The 22577-nt window shown below is 37.0% G+C and overlaps 1 protein-coding gene across 1 annotated transcript in view; it reads left to right on the top strand.

Moving 5' to 3' along the window:
- Positions 1-21969, top strand: part of PAK3 (p21 (RAC1) activated kinase 3) — a 125374-nt gene extending 103405 nt beyond the window's left edge. The window contains exons 14-15 of the mRNA XM_036305986.1: positions 11524-11661; positions 15334-21969. Coding sequence (XP_036161879.1) covers positions 11524-11661; positions 15334-15423 — 228 coding nt within the window. The 3' untranslated portion in view covers positions 15424-21969. The remainder of the gene's footprint in view (positions 1-11523; positions 11662-15333) is intronic.
- The last annotated feature ends 608 nt before the right edge of the window (positions 21970-22577 follow it).

The following is a 22577-nucleotide window of genomic DNA, read 5'->3' as shown; positions in this document are numbered from 1 at the left end:
CAAAAGAGTGCCTCTCTATTAACTTTGCATTCACACATAATGGGGGGGGTGTCTTTTAAATGAATTCTGATGGAATTTGATATTTGTGAAATGTCTCAGTGACGTTGACTTGAAGGCCTTACTGGACCCTGTGGATGGAGCCTTTTTTATGTGTAATTTTCCAAACCATTATCCAAATTGAGATGAAATTTAAGTGTTCTCATTATGCCCTTGCTTTAATAATCTGTGGAATGGAATCAAACATTGGATCTTTGGAAGAGAGTTATTGGTATCAATAAGAGGCATCTGAATGCTAAAAACAATATGCAGTATAGTATGCAAACCACTTATCCTGTAATAATCGGTTCTCCAACTTGGCTGCACACTGGAATCGCCTGTGGAGCTTTCAAAGAACCAATGATGTCAGGTTTCAAGGACTAAACCAAATAAATGCAAAGTTCTGTGGCAAGCCTTTTATAGAACCCTGTCTAGATTGAAAAACAAATCTTCATCAGCCCCCTTGAGCATGGCTATTCAATCAGAAAGGAGCACACTATCATTCTGTCCACATTTTCTCATTTCATCTACAAAATTGTCATGAGCAACACTTTCAAAGCCTTGTTGAAATCCTGATGAACTCTATATGGCATTCTCTGATTTATCTGTCCAGTAACACTATCAAAAAAGAAATGACATTTTTAGTTCAGTATATACCTCCATGATATGCCATTTTCTTTTAAAATTTTGCTTCTCTTGAAAATGGAATTCATCATTAAAATATATTAGTTTCTGAGTACGTTGCATATATTGGTGATAATAAAACTATCAGTCTGACTACTTATGATTAGGAGTGCATTATCTCTATGGCTAAGGAGAAGGAAGGGAAGAAATCTAAATTCAGATCTGTTGTCTACACTAGTAGATGCGTTACTTTCCCTTTCCCCCATTTAAAGCACTACGTAAATGTTATTCTTATTTTTTATTATAGAACCAGGGAAATTCTGGTTATCTTGTATTTCTGGAGAAGAGAGTAAAAGCAGAAGAAGAGACTATCTAACAACCAAAAAACAGCAACTCAGGACCAAAGTGCTTCTAGCTTCCTCCAGCCACTGGAACTTGTGTTGTGCATTGGAATGTCTGGGTTTGAAGGCGCGTGCTCATTTGGAATTAAAGTCAGACATAAACTTCCTGATCACCAGAGAAGCAAGCATACTTTGCTAGCACTCAGTCAATATTGTTTTGAATGTATTTCAGGAAGAGCTGGGAGCATTCCCTTCTTTTTCCATAAGCCACTTTAGAACAGTAAGGTTTATTGATGGTTTGTTGACACTCCTCCTACTTTGAAGGCAAGCCTATGCCTAATAGTAGGGACCGGTTGGGATAACTTCAGCTAAAATAATTATAGAACAGTAACAAGGTTTCTTTTTAGTCAGAAGAAAACATTGCCTGTCAAAAGATAGACAGCTTTTAAGAATCATTGGTTGTCAGGAATTTAGCATAGTAAAGTGGGACCTAACCATAGGAAAGCTGCAAGTCTCATTTAGATTGTAATTCAGAAGCAGACGGTTCAAAGTGATGAGTTATGACCCAGAAGATAGCCAAAGGAGAAATTGATTTCACAGCAAACTAAAATCTAATAGACTCTGGCCAGGTGAAAGGGGCTGGGTGGGAAAAATGATTAAAATTTGACTGGGGACCTACTGTTGTTCAAGACTGATATTCCCTTATCCTACTCTTTCTTTTCAAATTTTCCTCAAAAATTTCTTGTGAAAAACTTTGATTATACAGAAAATTTCTAAAAATAGGGTAATAGATATCTATATACCCACCAGATAGACTAAACAGTTATTTTGCCATATTTCTTTTATGTATCTATCTAGCTATAATTTGTATGTATACTTTTTTAACCTTTATTGTTGATGTCCCATTACAGATGTCCCATTTCCCACCACCCTCTGCCTGCCTCCACCCAGTCCCCACCCTCCTTCCTTCTGGCCATCACCACACTATTGTCTGTGTCTATGGGTTATACATATATGTTCTTTAGCTAATCCTTTCACCTTCTTTTATCCAGTATTATCATTCCCAGGTGTCCTTAAAGCATGGTTTGGGAATAAGCCAAGGGTATGTAATGTTTATTGTCCTATTAGATTGTCTTTATGTGCTGTGCTCAGACTCTTGGTGACCCTATAAATAAGTGGAAAGTCTCAACATAGGGTTTTCAAAGTAAGAAAGTTAAGAAAGATAAAATTTGAGAAAAGAACATGTAGTGATTTACCACTACTTTCTGCTGCACAGGGTGTGATTCCAACCTGCATGTGCTTAGATCATGGTGCCACAAATCTCCGAACAGCTATGAAATATAAGTGCCCCTGTGGGGCGACCATAGGTATCAGACTTATAACTAAGGAGTTAAGTCCCTCATAATCAAAGTTCATTCTAAATAGGCAAAGCATGGAATGTGGTGGTAGATATTTGCCTGCTGAAATACTCACTCACATGTTTTATTCTATGGCTTTTTAAAATCTGTGCTTTTGCCAAAAAAAATAAAAAAATGACTTCACCAAGAAAGTCAGGGTTTTCCTAATAACTAAGAACATTTCTGACCTTTATTATTTTGAAATACATGTATACCTTTTCCAACCTGGTTCTAACATTATTTTAGAAGATTCTTTGTATTATGATAAAAGGATACTCAGATGTCTTACACAAGCATCTCAGCAGAGAAAGTTAACCTGATTAAGGCATTGTTAGGCCTATAGCTAGGAGATCCAATGTTCTAACAATATTGCCAAAAATCAGGATATCAGGATGACTTTATTTCCCTTTCTTCCTCCTTCCCTTCCTTCCTTCCTTCCTTCCTCCCTCCCTCCCTCCCTCCCTCCCTCCCTCCCTTCCTTCCTTCCTTCCTTCCTTCCTTCCTTCCTTCCTTCCTTCCTTCCTTCCTCCCTTCCTTCCTTCCTTCCTTCCTTCTTTCCTCCCTCCCTCCCTCCCTCCCCCCTTTCTTTCTTTCTTTCTTTCTTTCTTTCTTTCTTTCTTTCTTTCTTTCTTTCTTTCTTTCTTTCTTTCTTTCTTTCCCTCTGTTCCTCCTCCTCCTTCTTCCTCATTTTCCTGTTCCTCGACCTCTTCTTTTTTGGTAAAGAATTGCCATAGTGCTTAGATGGCAAAATTCATCAGTACTTTTCATCTAGGCATAGCCAGTGAATGTGAAGAGACCAGACAAGGAACTGTCTAATGTCACTACCAACTGTATGCATTATGAGTTGAACAGTAAATTACTTTCCCAGGTCTGCCAGTCAGGAGCTCCATAACCTTATATAGATTACCTCTTGCTGGGTCTCCATTTCCTTATGGCTTCAAACAAGTGGAATTTGGTTAGATTATTGGTTACCAGGAGACTCTGGAATTCCATGGAGTTCCTTGGGCTTAAAGTGCCCAAGGGGGAGGTCATGTAATACTTGATTCCACCAGAACAATTCCTTTTTAATTTGTTTCCATGTGTATTGGGCTTCCACATGACATTCACTTAAATAAAAGGGGAAGCTCAGCATCTCTTGCTCTGATTCTGTGTTCTTAGGCTGTGGATAGGATACAGCCTTCCCTGACTGCTGGAAGGGCCATGCTTTGAGTGTGCATAGTTTTTAGGAGTACTTCCAGAGAAGTTTTCTTCAGAAAGCTTCTCAGAGACCTCTCCTCACCTCCTGACTAAATCTGTATCTCATAGAATGGAAAGATTTCCCTTTTCTTACCAAGTAAAGATACTTGATTATGATGTGAAACTGGGCAACCCCACTCTGGCAGGAACCTTGGGGAGAAGCCAGAGAAGAGCACTGCAGTGTTAAAACTGTCGCAGAGACCAATGGTGTATAGTCTGTGGAGTGATGGGAATAATTGTATGTTATTGTGTACAGAGCTATTCAGCTGAGGAACTGCATATAAAATATGAGTTGAAATAAGTTCATATAATCTAAAATGCACATTTCACAGATCATATCACAGTCTGGCTGTTTTGATCCTAATATGGTTATTTGGAAAAGAATCTGGGAGTTAGTTTCTTCCTGCTTGAATATTCTGAAATGAAATATAAACAAATAAAAAATGTTAAATGTTACCTTAGAAATATAAATTAGTTGTAAGTTAAACAAAAAATGGGAGGTGAGGAAGTCAATATACCAAATATAGATAATGCTTTGAAATGTTTTATGCCAAAAGGACCAGAGATATGGGCCAGTATATATAATGGGAAATAGAATAAGGTCCCCTTGACCTCACTGATTTTCTAGTCTTTATCTTTGTTTTTCTTCCTCTTCATTCCACTAGCCACCTTCTCTCCCCATTACCCTTCGACCCCCGTCTTTGTCCTATGTCCTCTTATTCCCTTTGCTTCTCATAGTTTCTCTCCTTTACCTCCTGCTTCGTTTTGTTTTCCTACTTTTTCTATCTCTACACCCACCCCCACTTTCAAATCCCCTGTGATTCTAAACCTTGGGTTATGCTTAGGCTGCCAAGCATTGCTTCCTGAGTACACATAGCCTGCTCCACGTTTCTTGATAAGCACTATTAATCCTGAGATATTAGAATGAGCATATGCATTGAGTCATCTGGAATTTATTTTCAGGCAGTGGTCATTCCTTTATGGTTGAAAGGAGCACTCTAAAGCTAGGCCAACACCTAATCTGTCAGTGGTACCTAGTTACCTTTTACCATCAACATATAAGGAGGTAGATCTACATTAGGTTATTTTAAATGACATTTTAAGGATTAAAAGACGACAAAAATATCCCAATAATTTGGTGACAGATGAGAACTACTATGCAAGACAAGTAGAAAGCTAAATTAGACCACATTGTTTATTCAGTAATCATAATGGACTATTGGATTGAATAAGTTTAAAGTATAGACTACAACATCAGTTATATAAAGCTATATTTTGGAGATTTGGACCCATTTACTCTCTTCTTAGAAAGAAAGAAATGTCAGGGCCTTTCATGAAATCCATAAACACTTTAGAGACAGAAATATATTCTGGCCTTTAACCTCTGACATCCCAGGTCATGAGTAAACTAAGGTGTCAAGTCATTCATTTCCAAGTCTCTCTCATAAAACACTGAAAGGCAATTTAAAATTCTAAAATGAGAACGGAATCAGGACAGCAGTAGGTTGCAGGTAACAACCAGAGTAAAAGCTGCTTATAAACTGTCAACATATATATATATAGACACTGTTGAAAACAATATAAAACCTCTCTAACTGACTACCTGCCCTTTGTTTACCATTTCCTAGCACATGAAAAACAACCTCAAGAGGGCTTATTTTCTCCATAGAGGAAGAGGCGGAGTTACTCATGCTTAGTGTGCCTCATTTTTAAAAATTGTCTTTGTTGATTAAGGTATTACATATGTGACCTTATCCCCCCACTGCCCCCCTTCCCTCCCCCCCCCGCTCATGCCCTCCCCCCGCTGGTGTCTGTGTCCCTTGGTTAGCCTTATATGCATGCATACAAGTCCTTTGGTTGATCTCTCCCTCTTACCCTCACCCTCCCCTGCCTTCCCTCTGAGGTTTGACAGTCTGATCAATGCTTCTCTGCCTCTGGATCTGTTTTTGTTTTTTTTTTTAAATATATTTTATTGATTTTTCACAGAGAGGAAGGGAGAGAGATAGAAAGCTAGAAACATCGATGAGAGAGAAACATCGATCAGCTGCCTCCTGCACATCTCCCACTGGGGATGTGCCCGCAACCCAGGTACATGCCCTTGACCGGAATCGAACCTGGGACCTTTCAGTCCACAGGCCGATGCTCTATCCACTGAGCCAAACTGGTTTCGGCTGTTTTTGTTAATCAGTTTATGTTGTTCATTATAGTCCACATATGCCTCATTTTTTGAAGAGTCCTTGTCTGCCTCTGGTAGGAGAATTCCTACCTCAGAGACTGTGTACAATCTCTATGTAGTGGTCAGGAGAATGGACTCTGGACTTACACTCCCTGAATTCAAATATTGAATCCCTCATTGCTAGGTGTGTGATATTAAGCTAGTTGTAATATTAACCCTGCAGGCCTCAGTTTTTTTATCTGTCAATTGGGAATCATAATTGAGTCTACTACACAGAGTTGTACGGATTAAATGAGCTAATAGTAATTATTCCGTAAATGTTAGATATTAATATTCCCCATGCACATAGTATTTATATAGATATTTATCTTTAGATGAATGGCCTTTCTTCTTGGTCTTATAGTTAAACTTCATTTTATGTTAAATAGTTTTATATGAACTAGGTTGGGAGCCTGTTCACCATTTATAACAGAATATCCATAGGAAAAATGTAATTTGAGCCTCAAGTATTCAAGTTAAAAGGAAATGTTTGTACCATAGTCTATCTTCTTTGTAAAGTATGTCTTTATATCAGTGCTTGGGCCTCTCATGGTTATTAACATATTTCCATGTAAGTCCCCTAGTTTGTTTTCTAACATTCTAACCTAGACTTATAAACTGTTTCAATGAACTAAAGTCAGAAACTGAAGCTTTTTAACTAAATGGTTAGTCCTATTGTAAAACTGCCTTAATGAATATTTATATATGGATTATTTTGAAGAAATGTGGTAACTTCTAAAATGACTGCTTTGATTTTTTTTAGCTGAGAAAATTGCCAATAATGTAAAATGAATTATTCCTTAAACTGAGTGAAATAGTTTTCTCTGAGTACTTAGGTAAATTTAGTTGCACATTGGGGCCAGTGAAAATTGTGTTGTTTGTGTGTTATTACCAAGATGTTTGAATTATTAAGAATTCCAGAGCATCACAAACTTCTAGGTATATCTCAGTGCATAAGGTCACCATTTGGGGGCCAAGGGTTGTCTTTCTAATATTATAAATAATGTCAATAGATCATAAGGCCTATGTTACCTCTACTTAAGAATTAAACAGACTTTGTTCAATGGTGTATCAGAATATTAAAGAAGAGCACCTTTTCTATTGAAGATCAGTCAGAGAAGACTAAATTTCTGAACTATGTTCCAAGTTCTGGAGAACACTTATTCTTCCCTTTCTTCTCTGGGTTTGCCCAAAGCGGATTATCATGCTGTGGTCATCTTTTTCCAGTTTTTCATCCCTTTAATGGAATCTCCTTACATATACTGCTCATGGATCTCTCTTCCTTCTCCCACACTGAGGAATGAGTAATTAGAAGTTATCACATGCCAGGCCTGTTCAACTACAAAAGGTTGTTTTTGTCATTCTCGGTGTATCTTCTGACATGTTTAATAGTTTACTTTAGGTTCTGAGCTTCAATACTTTGTATATCATCTGTTATATTCCAAGCTCAGTTAAATTTATTTATATTTTTTGGCTCTCATTTCATTCAGCAACAGAAATATTTATTGAGCCCCTCTTTTGAGTCCATTGCCATGAAATCCAGCATTGGTCATGTTACGATTTCCACCTTCATGGTCCAGGATGGCAGACCTAGAAAGACATAACAAGTATACACAATAAAGTGTGAAAATGGGCATATGAACAAAGGACTGTGGTAACTCAAAGGAGGAAATTGCTAACTCAATCTGCAGGGTGACCAACTGTCCCACTTTGCTTGGTATTGAAGGACACGGGAACTTCAGTGCTGAAACCTAGGACAGTCCCCAGAAAACTGAGGTGGTTGATCACCATACCTACCTAGGAGAGATTGAAAAGTTTGTAAAACTGAATTGCCATTTGAAATAGAGCTTAAAAGACAAGTAGAATTTCAGTAGGCACCTAAGGGAAATGGGAAAAGCATTTTAGGCAGATATGAAAGAACATTTCCAGTTATGGAAATTATTAACAAATTGGTGTGTATAGCTTTGACCATTATGTGCACGTGTGTGGGGGTGGGGACTAAGAATGACTCCAAGGTGAGAAGAAAATAGATATGGGCAGGAAGGGTGTCAGGAATCTTTACTATATCCTCTGGATCAGTGGTTCAAATGAAACTTTGTTTTGGAAGCATAAATAAATAGGAAAAAAAGAAATATTTTTTAGATTGAAACAGATATGTGTGGGCACAGGGTCCTAGAATTTCTACACCTATCTCTCTCTTCCACCTATTTTTCCTCTTAGCTGTCCTTTGGGGAATTTTGGGTAACCCAATTGAAAACCACATCAATGAATCATGGGGAGCCACTAACTTTTTTTCAAAGCAAAATTATGGATGACATGATGAGATCTCTGATGGGATTGCTTGGTAAGGAGAATGGATTGAAGAATAAAAAGGCTTGAGTAAAGAAAACCAACCAGGAGGCTATGGTACAGCCTGAGAGAAACTCAACCTTAAGCAGAGACAATGGTTATAAGAGAAATGGATGGGTATGAAAGACATTTCTGTAGGTTGCATTAACAGAAACTAGTAGACTGATTATAGTAAGGGTGGGGGAGAGGAAGGATGCTGGTTGAGGAAGGAGGACTCAAGAATGATTCTTGGTTTCTTAAGAAGCAACCAACTAAACTGATGAACAAAAATAGATCCAGAGACAGAGAATCATTGATCAGACCGTGAAACATCAGAGGGGAGGCAGGGAAGGAGGGGGGAAGAGGCAGAGATCAACCAAAGGACTTGTATGCATGCATATAAGCATAACCAATGGACACAGACACCAGGGGGATAAGGGCACAAGTGGGGGCGGGGTGGGGGGCAATGGGGTGATAAGAGACATATGTGATACCTTAATCAAGAAGAAGAAGAAGAAAAAGAAGAAGAAGAAGAAGAAGAAGAAGAAGAAGAAGAAGAAGAAGAAGAAGCCAACTAAAAAGGAAACCTCTAGTCTAATTTCTAATACCCGTTCACTTTCCTTGAGTTTTCACTAACTCAGATAAAACCAAAATGTGATCACTCATGCCTGGATATGTTTTCCTCAGTCTCTCTTCATCTAAGACTTAACTTTCGCTGTAACCGGTTTGGCTCAGTGGATAGAACATCAGCCTGCGGACTAAAAGGTCCCAGGTTCGATTCCGGTCAAGGGCATGTACCTTGGTTGCGGGCACATCCCCAGTAGGAGGTGTGCAGGAGGCAGCTGATCGATGTTTCTAAGACTTAACTTTGCTAGTAAAATTCTTTTTTGCTGTGATTGTTGTATTGGCTACAACTGTATTTGTCTCTCATATTCAGGACTTTGGGCACCAGTTTTCCTTTTACAGCTGACACACAGGATGTGTTCCAAAAGTTCATTTTAAGTTAATTATTTGAAACTCAGAGTGCATGTTACCATAGAACTGGCATTATGCATAGTGAGTAGTTTCCCAGGCTAGTCCACAAAGGCCAGTGTAGACCATAATATAACTGAAAGTGTGGATTTTTGTAATGGAAATTAGTTGAAAATATTACTGTTGCAATTAAAGGAAAACAACAGTTGAAAAATCAATCATCTGGCTTTTTGTTTCCTTCAAGTAGTAGTACTTGATGAAAAGCAGGTTGAAACCTAGGAATACAGAGAGAAATAGATAAGGATTTTTGTGTAAATTGGACAGCACAGCCTTTTAAATTTAAGTAATGTTTTACAATTTTAAAATAATAAAATTGTAGAAAAGTTGGAAAATTGAAAAATGTTTTAAAAATTAAGTCACCAGTAATCCTACCACCCAGAGAGAACCACAGTTCACATATTGGTGTTTCCTTTCAACTTTTAAAAATTATATCAACAATATTAACTATAGTATATCCCCATGCTGAACTATTATGCAGTCCTCAAAATAATATTTCTGAAGAATTTTTTAAAACATCAAACAATATTTATGAGATAGCGTTGAGTAAAAGGCAGCCTTGCATTTGATACCTAAATAGGGGACGAGGGTAAGCAGATCAGCACTATTCAAACGGAAGGAGTCATCTATTAGGTTCCCAATCCAGACCCCCTCCCCACCACCATTGGCCCCACCCCCAACAAAAACCACAGCCATTGTTTTTATAGAAATTCAGAAGAGGACATATGCACTCTTGGAAGTGCTGCAGAGATTCATAGCACTGGTTCCTTTATTACTTTTGATTTTCCTTCAAAATTACAGGCCTTTCTTCTCCCTGGCTACACTTATCACTAGCACCATTCAGCCTTCACAACTATTATCAAAATGGTTTTTTCTTTTCATAAATGGAATGGAAAGAGGTATATGCATTTCCTGAGGTAATTAGGCATGGGTTGAGAGAGGTGAGAAAGACAGATAGAGATGTATGTGTACTTGTGAGGACCAAGATTATATGGAGTAGAATGAATTAAGCTAAGCATACTAAACAAAATGTGAAAAAATGAAACAGTATAATATGCAAAAAGATCTACAGAGTGGAAAGAAGGAAAAGAAATTTGTTTATTTAGGGCTGGATTTGGCTACAGAGCAGAAAGCAAACAAGCAAAGGACAGAGTGTGGCAGAATTGTGGCCAGTTGGAAGAAGAGTTTTGGGAGGAGGCAGCAAATGTAATTTGCAGTAACCAATTTTCTTTTAATAAGGGAACTAAGATGCTTTTGTGAGGACATGTGCTTTAAGCACTAATTATCCAAGAACTAAAAACACTGTTTGAACTTAATTTATCTGCTGTGAATGTGCACCATTTGATTTTACCCCAATCAATATCTTCCTAAAAGCCAGTTTATGGATTCTTTTTCTATACTACCTCCTTTTAGTTAAAACTAGATTTGCCACTGACTTGTATTTTGGCATGAAAGTTCTAATAGCTGCCACCTGCATTTGCTGTTCTTCAATAAAGGAATTTAAAATTAGATAGGAGGAGAGGACAGGAAGTTGTTTGTTTGGAGTATTTAAATGTGAGCTTTTTTAATATCCTGGGGAGGGAAAATGTTTCATCTCACTCTGTATAAACATGTTGCATTGTAATTCTCACTCATTACTATGCAAGAGAATCCCCCTCTATGGGACTTTTTGGGTCTCTAATTTGATGTACTTATGAGTTACTAAGTGGGCCGCAAGTCCTTGACCACTGGTTTTCAATGTTCGCTATAAATTGGAATCTCCTGGAGAGCTTAAAAAATACCAATGCCTGAGTTCCACTCCCAGAGATTTTTATTTAATTGATCTTGGCTGAGAACTGGGTATGGCGAATTTTTTAAATCACCCCAAGTGATTGTGGGAAACATACAATCACCTTTGCAACCATGCCTTCCAGAGGTTATATATACTCAGGTCAACATGATGGGATGTATATGTGTTTCCCAACTCTTTAGAGTCACAGATTCACAGGCAATTCTTGGTTTAATTTTCTAGGTGGTTCATCACACATTCATTATAGTATAAGGGTTTTTACTGGTTTAACTTTCACAGAACAACCTCATAACATTATTTCCAATTTTGGGGGGATAGGGCATCTCACTGTCACCTTAGTTACTGCCAAGAGTAATAATTTCTAAATGTTATAGAAACTTTGAAATATATGTCAATGCCATTATGTATACAATAATTTTTAAGATCTACTGTATAAGCCAGAAGAAACTGGATTTGTACCTTCTATGCCAGCTCATAATCCTAATATGTACATGTGCTGAATAGATTTTTCTAATTTTTTTTCTATAGGCATTATATCTGATAGCTACTAATGGAACCCCAGAGCTCCAGAATCCAGAAAGACTGTCAGCTGTATTCCGTGACTTTTTAAATCGCTGTCTTGAGATGGATGTGGATAGGCGAGGATCTGCCAAGGAGCTTTTGCAGGTGAAAATAAAATAAGACAATTACAAAGAGTCATTATATTGGGCTTTTATAACTTCAATGTGTGACAGCAAGAGAGCTGTCAAGAGATGTCTAGTGAGAGTTAAGCTATAGACCACAGGCACATAAGTATAGACATGCATCTGATACATGATTGATTGACATATTGCCTTTCTTCTGAAAAGTTGGCAGTTTAATCTATAAATCTCCTTTGCTCTTCCTGGAGTCTTATTTTGCAAGGAAAAAAACAATGTAAATCTCTTGTGTTGCTGTTTTGTTCTAAACTTTACTTGTGCTCCTGGATGTTGTATGCAGGTGCTCTTGGCTGGAGGTAATTCTCTGCATAACTATGCAATTATTTCCATGGCATTTGCTACTCTAAAGCTTTACTGGTCAAAGCCCCTTTGCTTGTGATGCCAAATGGCAGGCACCTGCTTGCCTGGGTGAGTAACATCCAGTGGTGAGTGCCTCTGTAACCATTTGTCCTTTTCATGGCTTTCAGGGATTAGTATATACAATAATAATTAGTACCTATGATGTACCAAATTATTTACCCACATTATCTCATTTAATTCTAACAACAGCTCTATAGGGCAGGTGTTATTATCCCAAATTACAGATGTAAAATTAAGGCTCACATAGCTATTGAGTGGTAAACTGGGATTTGAGCCCTGGATTGTCTGAGTTTCCACCACACAAACACACAAACCAATTTAGAGCAATATCTCAGGAATAGCTCAGAGATATTGCAAGTTTGATTCCAGACCACCACAATAAAGTCAATATAACAATAAAGTGAGTCATAATATTTTTGTTGGTGAGAAGTCTTGCCCTCAATTTACAAAAAAAAAGCAACATCCATGAAGCGCAATAAAGTGAAGTGCAATAAAACAAGGTATGTCCATACTTATATTGATGAAGCAACACATGCTCATGATTACACATGTAGCTTCACTGCTGGGGACTGTTCCTCAGGGAAATGTAACAAGCTATGTAACATTCAAGAGCAATGACTGATTGTTCTCTCTGTGACTTTGACCACATACTCAATTTAAACAAAAGATACAACCATGGATTCAGTTCAAGGCAAAAACAATATATATATTTCTGTTACTCCTGAACTCCCTCCTGGGACAGGCAAAAAATATCCCACCCCAACCCAAATCACTCCAGGGATAAACCAACTTGAAGGAATTAAGGAAGCTACACCTTTTCTCTTTTGCTACCTATATTTCACAGGCGCTCATAGAAACCTACAATGTCAAATCTGGAATGGCTCTTTATTAATCCTCTAGCTAATCCTATCTGAAATTACAGATGAAAAATCTGAACTTTTGAGTGCTTCACTTATACATCTTTTCACTCTTCCCACCACCCTGTATATACCTCCTGATGCATGTTCCAAGGATAAATGAAGATATTGTTTTCCTATATCTTCTTCTTCCTCTCTCTCTCTCTCTCTCTCTCTCTCTCTCTCTCTCTCTCTCTATATATATATATATATATATATATATATATATATATATATATGCAATAACCTGTATATCGTCTTAAGTCCATATAACTCATTCTCTGACTTGAGCCTATCTATGCCCAGTTTAGAGGTTACAAAGGAAAGAGGTACATGACATTCACACCACTGGTAGGCTTGAGACAAGACAGGTATTAAGTATTTGTGTGACTTTCTGTATGGCCTGCAGTCCTCTGTTCATTAATTGATATTTATTGAGAAACTCCTCTTTGCAAGGCTTAAGCGCAGTGGGTGATACAAACGTCTTAAGGGTGTGATTCCTCCTCTCCAGAAGTTCACAATCTCCTTGGGTACAAAAAATTAATAATGCAAGGTTGTTTCAAGACTCATTCAAGCCAATGACGGCCATGATTGTATAGGTGATCAGAAAATGTCTGTAAACAGGAAGGAGTTCTGTTGGGCTTTGAAGGACAGATCAGTTTTAGATAGGTTGAAGAAAAAGGGGGCAGGAATTACAGATGGTAGAACTATAGTGTGACCAAAGGTATGTAGGCAAGGTTTAAGGGAACAGAAAACAGAAAGTATAGCTGAAGAGTTCAAGTGGGAAGTTACAGGAGATAGAACAATAAAGGGTCTTGACACCAGGCTAAAGAGTTGGGACTGTAGATTCCCTCAGATATCTTCAGTGGGGAAATACTGAAGATATCTGAGGGAATCAAATGATGAAAGCTTTGTTTAGGAAGATTAATCTGATAGTATGCAATAAGAATTAGCACCATTTAAAAGTGGAGGTGGAAGATCAAGGGGGAATTATAGTTATAGTTCAAAATTAAAGTTGATTAGGCCTGAACTAGGGAAAGCATGAGACCATTGTAAGAAGCATTGAGAAGAAAGTACTTGATAGCTTATTTCATGCAGAACATAAGACAGAAGGAGATAAAAGTGACTTCAGAATATATAACTGGTAGCATTCCACTGGTAGCATTCAATAAAAGCAAAAGTGATATAGGATAATGCAATGGCAAAAACATGTCTTTGCTTCTATGTAGTTCACAAGGAACTGTTATTTACCTTACACGATTTAACCATTGTAAGAAGCAGAGAAGAGGATTGAATTTAGCTGCTCTGAATCGAAAGCCCCTATGGTTTACATCACACAAGAGGAACCTGTGTGGGAGTCTTAACATATATTTTTAAATGTTGAATTCAAGGTGACAGAAGAACATTTAAAAGGAAATATCCAGTAGACAATTGGAAAAATAGGACCAAAATTAAGGAAAGAGATTAGGTCATACAATATAGATTTGGGAGTCATTTCCATAAAGCTGATGAGAGGTTGAAATGATCTCCCAAATGAATTAAATTAGAAAGAGAGGATGCTGAGAGCCAAGTTCTAATATGTGGGAAGTGGATGGCGGTGAAAACAGGGAAGAAGATGGCGAGGGAGTAGCCAGTGAGCATGCTTGCAGAAAAGAATCAAGATAGTAAATGTCACAGGCCCCCAAAGAGGAAACCATCTCAAAGAAGGAAGAGATGTTCACTTGTATTAAATACTGTAGAGGGGCTAAAAGAGAAATGATGGAGGCACAGTATTGGATTTAGCAGTTAGGAAGCCACTGTTTTCAGGGTCAAGGTCAAAGACATTTTTTTTCAAGCATGAGAGCTGCTCTTAATAAAATCACCAGTTTAAAAAATTCAGAAAGTCAGACTGTTGTAAACACTGAGATTTTACACAACCCCAACTCTGAGCTTCTAGCTCTGCCAGTCAGCTTCCAGAGGATTTCATAATACTGAAGCGGAAAAAAAAAATCTAAAGGACAAAAGTAGCCCTAACCGGTTTGGCTCAGTGGATAGAGCATTGACATGCAGACTCAAGGGTCCCAGGTTCGATTCCGGTCAAGGGCATGTACCTTGGATGCGGGCACATCCCTAGTGGGGAGTGTGCAGGCGGCAGCAGATCGATGTTTCTCTCTCATCAATGTTTCTAACTCTCTATCCCTCTCCCTTCCTCTCTGTAAAAAATCAATAAAACATATTAAAAAAATAAATAAAGGACAAAAGCTGGCACTATTTTGATAAAATAATCTTTAATTGGGTGCTCAAATACATTTTAATAAAAAAAAATGGCTGCTTGAGAATGTGAAGTACTATACTTGTTTGGATGAAAGAATTCCAGTTATTCCTTTTTTTTTTTTCTTTTGCAGCATCCATTTTTAAAATTAGCCAAGCCCCTCTCCAGTCTGACTCCTCTGATTATCGCTGCAAAGGAAGCAATTAAGAACAGCAGCCGCTAGGACTGCAAGCCTTACCCCGCACCATCTCCCTCATGAGTAAGACTGAAAACTCTGCTACAGGAAAGAAGGAAGAAAGACAGTCAAATGGGGTGGAGGTTCTTTAACTTTCCAATGAATAGAAACTTCTTATAAGCCTTTTTCCTACTCCCTAAGATTATGTAATTTATTTGTAAGCCTGAATCGCAGCCCAAACAGGGCAGCAATGTCAAAGTGGCCATAAAGTGGTCACTTCTACCGTGAAGCGAAAGAGCCAGTAGTGAATCCCCTCATTTTGTGCATTCACTTTGAAGAAAAGGTTTCTCAAAGGTGCACACTCCCTCTTCATAGTGTTGTGTTTGTTTTTAAGTTAGAGAGTAGTCCCTCTTGCATTCAAACCTCTTTCAAAGCTCCTTACCCAATGTGATGTTTTTCACTTGCATTGTCATTAGATGTCCAGAAAAAAGATGTCAAAAACGTGTTTTTTTTTTTAAAAAAAAAGAAAGCAAAAAGTAAAATAAAAACAAAAAAACAAACAAATGAACAAAAAAAGAGCAAGTACTGTGTGAATATGTGGAAGTCCATGCCCTAATAGAATTGCAATTTTTTATTCTTCTTCTACAGTGGTGGCTTGGTTTGTGTACCTGTTTTTCTGCACTTGCACTGGAAAAGGTTTCTTTTAAGATACTTTCCAAAAGCAAGGAGCAATATATGTGTTCAGAAAAGGCTTTAAAAACTTTATAAATAAAGCTCTGATGGTGAAATCCTGTCACATTTTCATGATGATGCTTAAGAGGCAGTTAATTTATCATTTATGTAAATCAGCTTGTACAACTTCATGATATGTGAAAAAGGACATACCAAAACTGTGGGACTCCTGATGAGTGAGTGAGTCCAGGTCCTGAACCTAGGAAATCCTCATAGGAGAAACCATACTTAAACCAAGATGGGACGCTAACCAAGAGCCAAATGGAAAATAAGTATGAAGTACTGAAATTCTTGATGGACAGGAAGTAAACAAAATTTAAAAATACCTAATTTAGCCCTTTCTTGTGCATATGAAATATATGCACTTAAAATAGACACATCAGGGGGAAACAAACCCATTAACTAACATTTGCTTAGGATAAAAGATGTTTATTTTGACAATTTATAACATCTTAAAATTTAAAATGATCTGGAGAACAAATATTTTTTTCTAAGCATTCAACTCTGTAAGAAATGGGAGGTCAGTGAAAACTATATCCCAATCAACATTTGGCTATAAGTACTTGTTTCAATTTTCTTTTTAGACCACCAATTTCTGTTTCAGCATATAGTGTGTTCATACTTAGTGTTTTGGGCTTTTGAATTTCAGAAACATGCTCGTAAAGACTTGGAAGTTCTCCAGTGAAAATAATTAGGGTGTGCAATCATATACCCCAAGAAATATAAGTCCAACTGAATTCCTTTTGTGGCTTGGAGAAAACATAAAAATTTGACTAGTATTTCACCATGGATCTATTTATTTAAAAATCAACAGTTGGCACTGCTTGAATCTTCTGTGAGTAGAAAAATATCTAGAGGATATCTGCATAGAAAAGGATATGCTTCTCTTTTGAAAGAATTGTCAAATTTTATAAATTCTGCAAAGTTGTTTCTCAAAGCCTTTGAAAAGCTAACCGATTGTGTTTTAGAAAGCTTCTTGATTAGTAGTATATCTGAATAGAACCTATCCACATTAAGCAGGAGGGGGAAAGAGGTCAATGCCTTGGACCTCTCTCCTTCTCTGCTGAGATACATCCATCCATCTAACCATCCATTTATTCCTTATAATGAAAGTACTTTCATTAGAGAGTTTCTCCTAACCATATAGTGCATATTTATGTTTAGGTGATGACACCACTGGTGGATTTCCTATTTTCTTATTGTTTTCTTTAACTATAAAATTTGGGAGGGGCTTGAACCCCCACCCCAGATATGTCCACAGTGGGATGAATGGGATAAAATAACAAATGTGAAAAGAAATTCAAATGGAAATATTAATTTGAAGCATACCACGTTATCTTTGAAAAAATATGGCCGGGCCTGAATATTTTAATGCCACACTGTCCTAATGAGAGAAAGGGGACTGTTAATTTTTATTTCATTTAAAATTAAGTATTTGAATATTTTTTTCATTCATAGTGTCAGGGAATTCAATGAAATAATACCTGGGATGCAAAAGGAATTTAGTACGTTTGATAACTATACCCTTCCAATGGAGAGAGCCTCAAACCTGGTTGGGGATTCCTACTAGGTAGTTGTAAAATAACATCGTTTTTATATCATAAAGGCCTTTTTTTGCGGGGGAAGACTTGGAGCAGTGATTCTTCATATCACTGTAGGCAGAGAAATGGCTGCTCTTTTATGCTTTCAATTCAGCATATTAACCATGAGAAGCCAACTACTTTATCACATCCCACTATACCAAGATTTTATAATATATCCCAATAGGCTTTACTCTTACAAATTTATATCTATGTCAAATTTAAAATAAAAAGTTTCTAAAGTCCCTTCCCCCATTGGAGAGTTATGTATATTTCTAATAATTATTAAGAAAGAAGCTGAAAATGATGCTGAAGAATTCACATTTGGTACACTTGAACAACTTGGATTCCAGATGGTTCATAGTTTATTCCATTTCCCTGGATTTTTTTAAAGCTCATCTTGACACAGGTGAGTCTATCCAGATCTTTGAGGTTGAAAATGTGCCCTGGAATAATGAGGGCATATGATCAAATGTTGATTCCAAAATGTCCTGAGATTGGAATAGGGCAGTGGGAAAGTCAGGGAAGGGTGTGAAGCACAGTAAAGATTATTTATTTAAGAAAGAATGAAAAAAAACAATGTAACAAGGATCCGGTGCGTTGTCATAATCCCATGAGGATTTTTGGATGACACAATCTCCTCAAATCAGTCACCATGTTGGGTAATGACTTCGTTCTTGCTGATCTCGTTTATGTGTCATTGTAAATATTTGTGTGTCCATGTTACATTTTGGCTACTGGATGGCCAAGTCATATAATAAGATTTAATTCAAGTAATTATTCTTTAACTGTGTTATTCAGATTTCTTTCAGGCTTGTGAACTGCACCCCATCATTTGAGTTTAACCACCTGATCCCTACATCTATCCTTCCCCTATGAAGCACATTCCATTGCTAAAAGAAAAAGAAATATGAAATTGCTTCCTGTTGTCTGTATAAATGTTTTGATAGTTTGAGAAGTTTGTCTATAAATAATATTTCTCAGCTCAAAAATTGTGTAAATAATTATATTACATTGCTCAATGGGTTGTTAATTTCTAACAAGGCTGCCAGTTCTCAGAGAGAATCTATAAATCACTTTTAAATAACATAAACAGGGATTACAACTATGTAAAAATAAGTGTGCATATGGAAAAAGACTGGGAACACAGATAATTGAAATCAGTTGTGTTAGGGTGGTGGGATTATGCAACATTATTTTTCTTTTAAAATTTTTCTTTGATATTATTATAATATTGCTTTATAATAAATAAACATCAGAAAGGGGACAATAGAAAAATAGAAAAGATGCCGGAAACAGATGCCTTCTGGCCAGAGCCCAGAGCATGCAGGGCACAGATGTTTTATAGTTACAATTATTCCGTAGGCTTTATATTTGCTTGAGTGCTGAAGTTGGCCCATGCTTGGGTATGGCACCTGCTCTCTTAGGGGACTATTATCTATAAGTTAAAGCTAGGGAGATGTTGCTATTAGAACTTTAAACACATCCTTCTGCTTTAAACCAGGCTGTCCTCCACTTTGGTATGTCATCAAGGTTTCTGTTTTGGTTACTTTAATTGGATAGGTGACATTTGATTAGCCCCCTTGATCATATGTGTTTTAGGTATCACCCTTCTGGATCATTTTAGAAGAGTTTCAGGTTGAATTTTGGAAGAAGAGAAAGATAAAATTTCCAAGTCTCACTTTCTTTTCTGACATGATATTATATCATCCAGTTAAGATTCTTCTTTTAATGACCAGTAGGCAATTCTCATTGATTTAACTAGGAGTTATTATGACTTGCAATTAAAAGCTGAATATGAAAACATTAAGAGAAATATTTAGAACTAATTTTGCCTGTTGGCATTCAGTCACAGTCCTGCTAGCTTTGGCTTGAGATGGCCTCCATGTACTTTCTGTACTGCCTGATTATAGGTTGTATACAGTGGTTGTCATTGTTAAAGAGAAAAGGGAGACTATCTAACAAAAGCGGGGAATTTCCTTGTAACTCACCAAAGAAATTTTAGGTGAGGACTTTCATAATGAGGAAGTGGCCTCAGATGCTACTCAGTTTCACCAAGTGCAGACCCTGTACCTAGAGAATCCACAGGCTTTTCATTGAACATTCTCAACATAAAAATGTGTATGGAAGTCTTAACCTTGGCATCTCCAGTTGAGTCTCATGGTCCTTTTCTGAGCTACTTGCAGTTAATATTCAGTTAAATAAAGGCATGGCCAGTGATGCAAGCTTCTCCTAGTTTCTGAGCAAGAGGACTGCATTTCAGCATTTGTAAATTGACAGTCTAATAGGCCTTGGATTTTAAGTGAATTTAACACACAATTCTGAACATATATTTGCATGTGGATTGGGAAGAAAATAAATGGGGTCATGGAAATATTTTTCCAAAAAAATATTTTTTTCTTGAGATTTGTTTATTATATAATTGTTTATTTGGTTAGCTTTAATTTTTTTCTCTTCTTTTCTGATCCCACATTATTTTAGTAACTAAATAAATATAACCTAACTCCTCACTCATTGGGAATGCCTGTTTAATATTAAACAATATCCAACCAAATCTGCAAATTCAGGAACCGATCTATCACCTCCATGTGCACACTTCTGTGTACAAGTATACTGTGCTACAGTTAATATTTACTGCTATGTAATGTAGTCGAACTTACAAGATAAACTTATAGAAGCTGGTTAGTGCCATCAAAGTCTCTGGAAATTACCATCAGGTGAATGCTATCTCATAATACCAACAGTTATGCAGATACCATGTTCACCTGATTTAGTACCTAAGAGGAAATCAACAGCAGTTATAGAAAATGTCAGATGTAATGAAAGGAGTGTTAGTCTAGGAGTAAGGAGACCTGGATTCTATTATAGGCTCTATTACTAATTTACCATGTGACCTTGGGCAAGTCACTTAACATTTTTGTGGCTGTTTCCTTATCTATACATTAAGAGTATTGGACTGGCTGATCTCCAAGGTCTTTCCAAAAGTTGTAGCATTCTGTGATATTATAGTTTGCCTTGCAAATTCAACCTGCTTAAGGTGATGGTAAATATCACATGTTTAAGCCTGGGTCTCTTATGTGACATTTAAACAATAGCACTATGAAAGATGAAAAGAAAAACCTCAAGTAAATGAAGGTAATATTACTAGGGAATGTTGATAAAGCTTGTGACAGCCTTCCAATTCCTTCACAGTTGTTTTGTTCTTTTTTTAGTTTTAATGTCCTTTTTCCTATTGAGTGTTCCCAGTTTCATTTTACATATACTCTCTATGTAAAGTCTAGTTTTCATTAAGCGATACCCAGTATTTGCAACTAGAACAAAAATACACTGTCACACTTGCTAGAATAGAACTATACTTGAGCCTCTTCTTTCCTATGAAGCAGTGCTGGACTTTATAGAATTTACTTCATAAATGGCACAAGATGGCAGAACCCATGTATTATAATGGTTGGGACTAGTACTAAGAGTGGACCTACACACTTGCAGGTTGCAAAGAGAGAAATAAAAAAGTAATTACATGCTATTAACATTAAAGAATGTTGATAAATCCACTTGTTGGGAACCAAAGATAGCATTTCTGATTATAATTCCCATAATGATTGGCCAGTTATATAAACATGCTGCTGGAAAGAGGATAAAATGGAAGTTAGTGAATGGTCCCAATTCCCTGCCTACAGTAGAGTGCCAACCAGCCCTCAGTGGGAAATTCGAGTTCAATGTGTGTGCTTGTGTGTGGTGTGCTTTTTGGACCACATATATTATATTATTCACTAAGGATGGTAAAATCTTTCACAGAATCCCATAACCGTTAGTGAGTTGAGTTTAAATCCCAGTACATTAGCAAGGAGGAGTCAGATCATAGGGTACTGATGTCTACTGGGAATATTCTCATAATATCCAGACAAAGCAAGTTGAGGAGGATCTACATTTTTATTATTTATCAGAATTGTATCTCATTTGGCTGTGCATTACTTTTTTTAAAATGTTATCTGTAAACCCATGTGTAGTGAAATTCTTCTGTAACTTTGGATTAAAGGTATTTATGGTCTTTTTGTTTGTTTGATTTTTAAGTAATTTATTTCTTTTGTAGACCTGCTGATGTAATGATTCCATCCTTCTGACCTCAGCATTTAATATTTTTAAGAACTTTTGTTTCCAATATTGTTATTTTAAATGTGGTTGAAGCAATAGAAAATTGAAATATGGATTGTGCATGACTGTGTCTTGAGTGTAAAAATATTGCTGTTTGAAACTTGGACCTAAAGTATTGCAAATAAAAATGACAAACATCAATGTGCTGGTACTTCTCCCTTCTGTCACCTTTCCTCCCACCTTCTTGGCATTGGTCATTTTACCCATTTCACAGGTTGAAGTGTAGCACTCACAGGTATCAAGGCAGGGAAATTCCCAGCCTTGTGATCAATATAGGAAATGTCCTGCAAAGTCTGCCACTAAATAACTCAGACAGAGCCTCCATCTGGTTCTCACATAGAATAACTCAGGCGAATATGTATACTCAATGCAGGACAAAAGCCTGGCAGATTCAAGAGGTAGGCAAAGGAAAACTGCCAAAGGAAATAATATGTAATATACATATTCATTTTTCTGCTTGAAAAAATTCTGAATGTGTACAGTCATCTGCATAATGTTTAATTTTTATCTTATATCTGATATCAAGGTTCCTAAGTCACTGGCAAGATTCCAAACCCACATTACTGAGAACATTCATTAATTCATTCATTCACTCTTTCATTCAAAAAAGCATATCTTGAGACCCTGCTATGCATCAGGCACTGTGGACATTTCTGATAAGGATGACTTTCTTTTAAAAACCATGTTTAAATGTGACTAAATGACAGTAAAACTAATTCAAAGCTGTTAGATGCACCT

This window comes from Myotis myotis, unplaced genomic scaffold (genome assembly GCF_014108235.1).
Source record: "Myotis myotis isolate mMyoMyo1 unplaced genomic scaffold, mMyoMyo1.p scaffold_m19_p_4, whole genome shotgun sequence".
Lineage (NCBI taxonomy): Eukaryota > Metazoa > Chordata > Mammalia > Chiroptera > Vespertilionidae > Myotis > Myotis myotis.
This window is presented reverse-complemented; position numbering and strand designations above follow the sequence as displayed.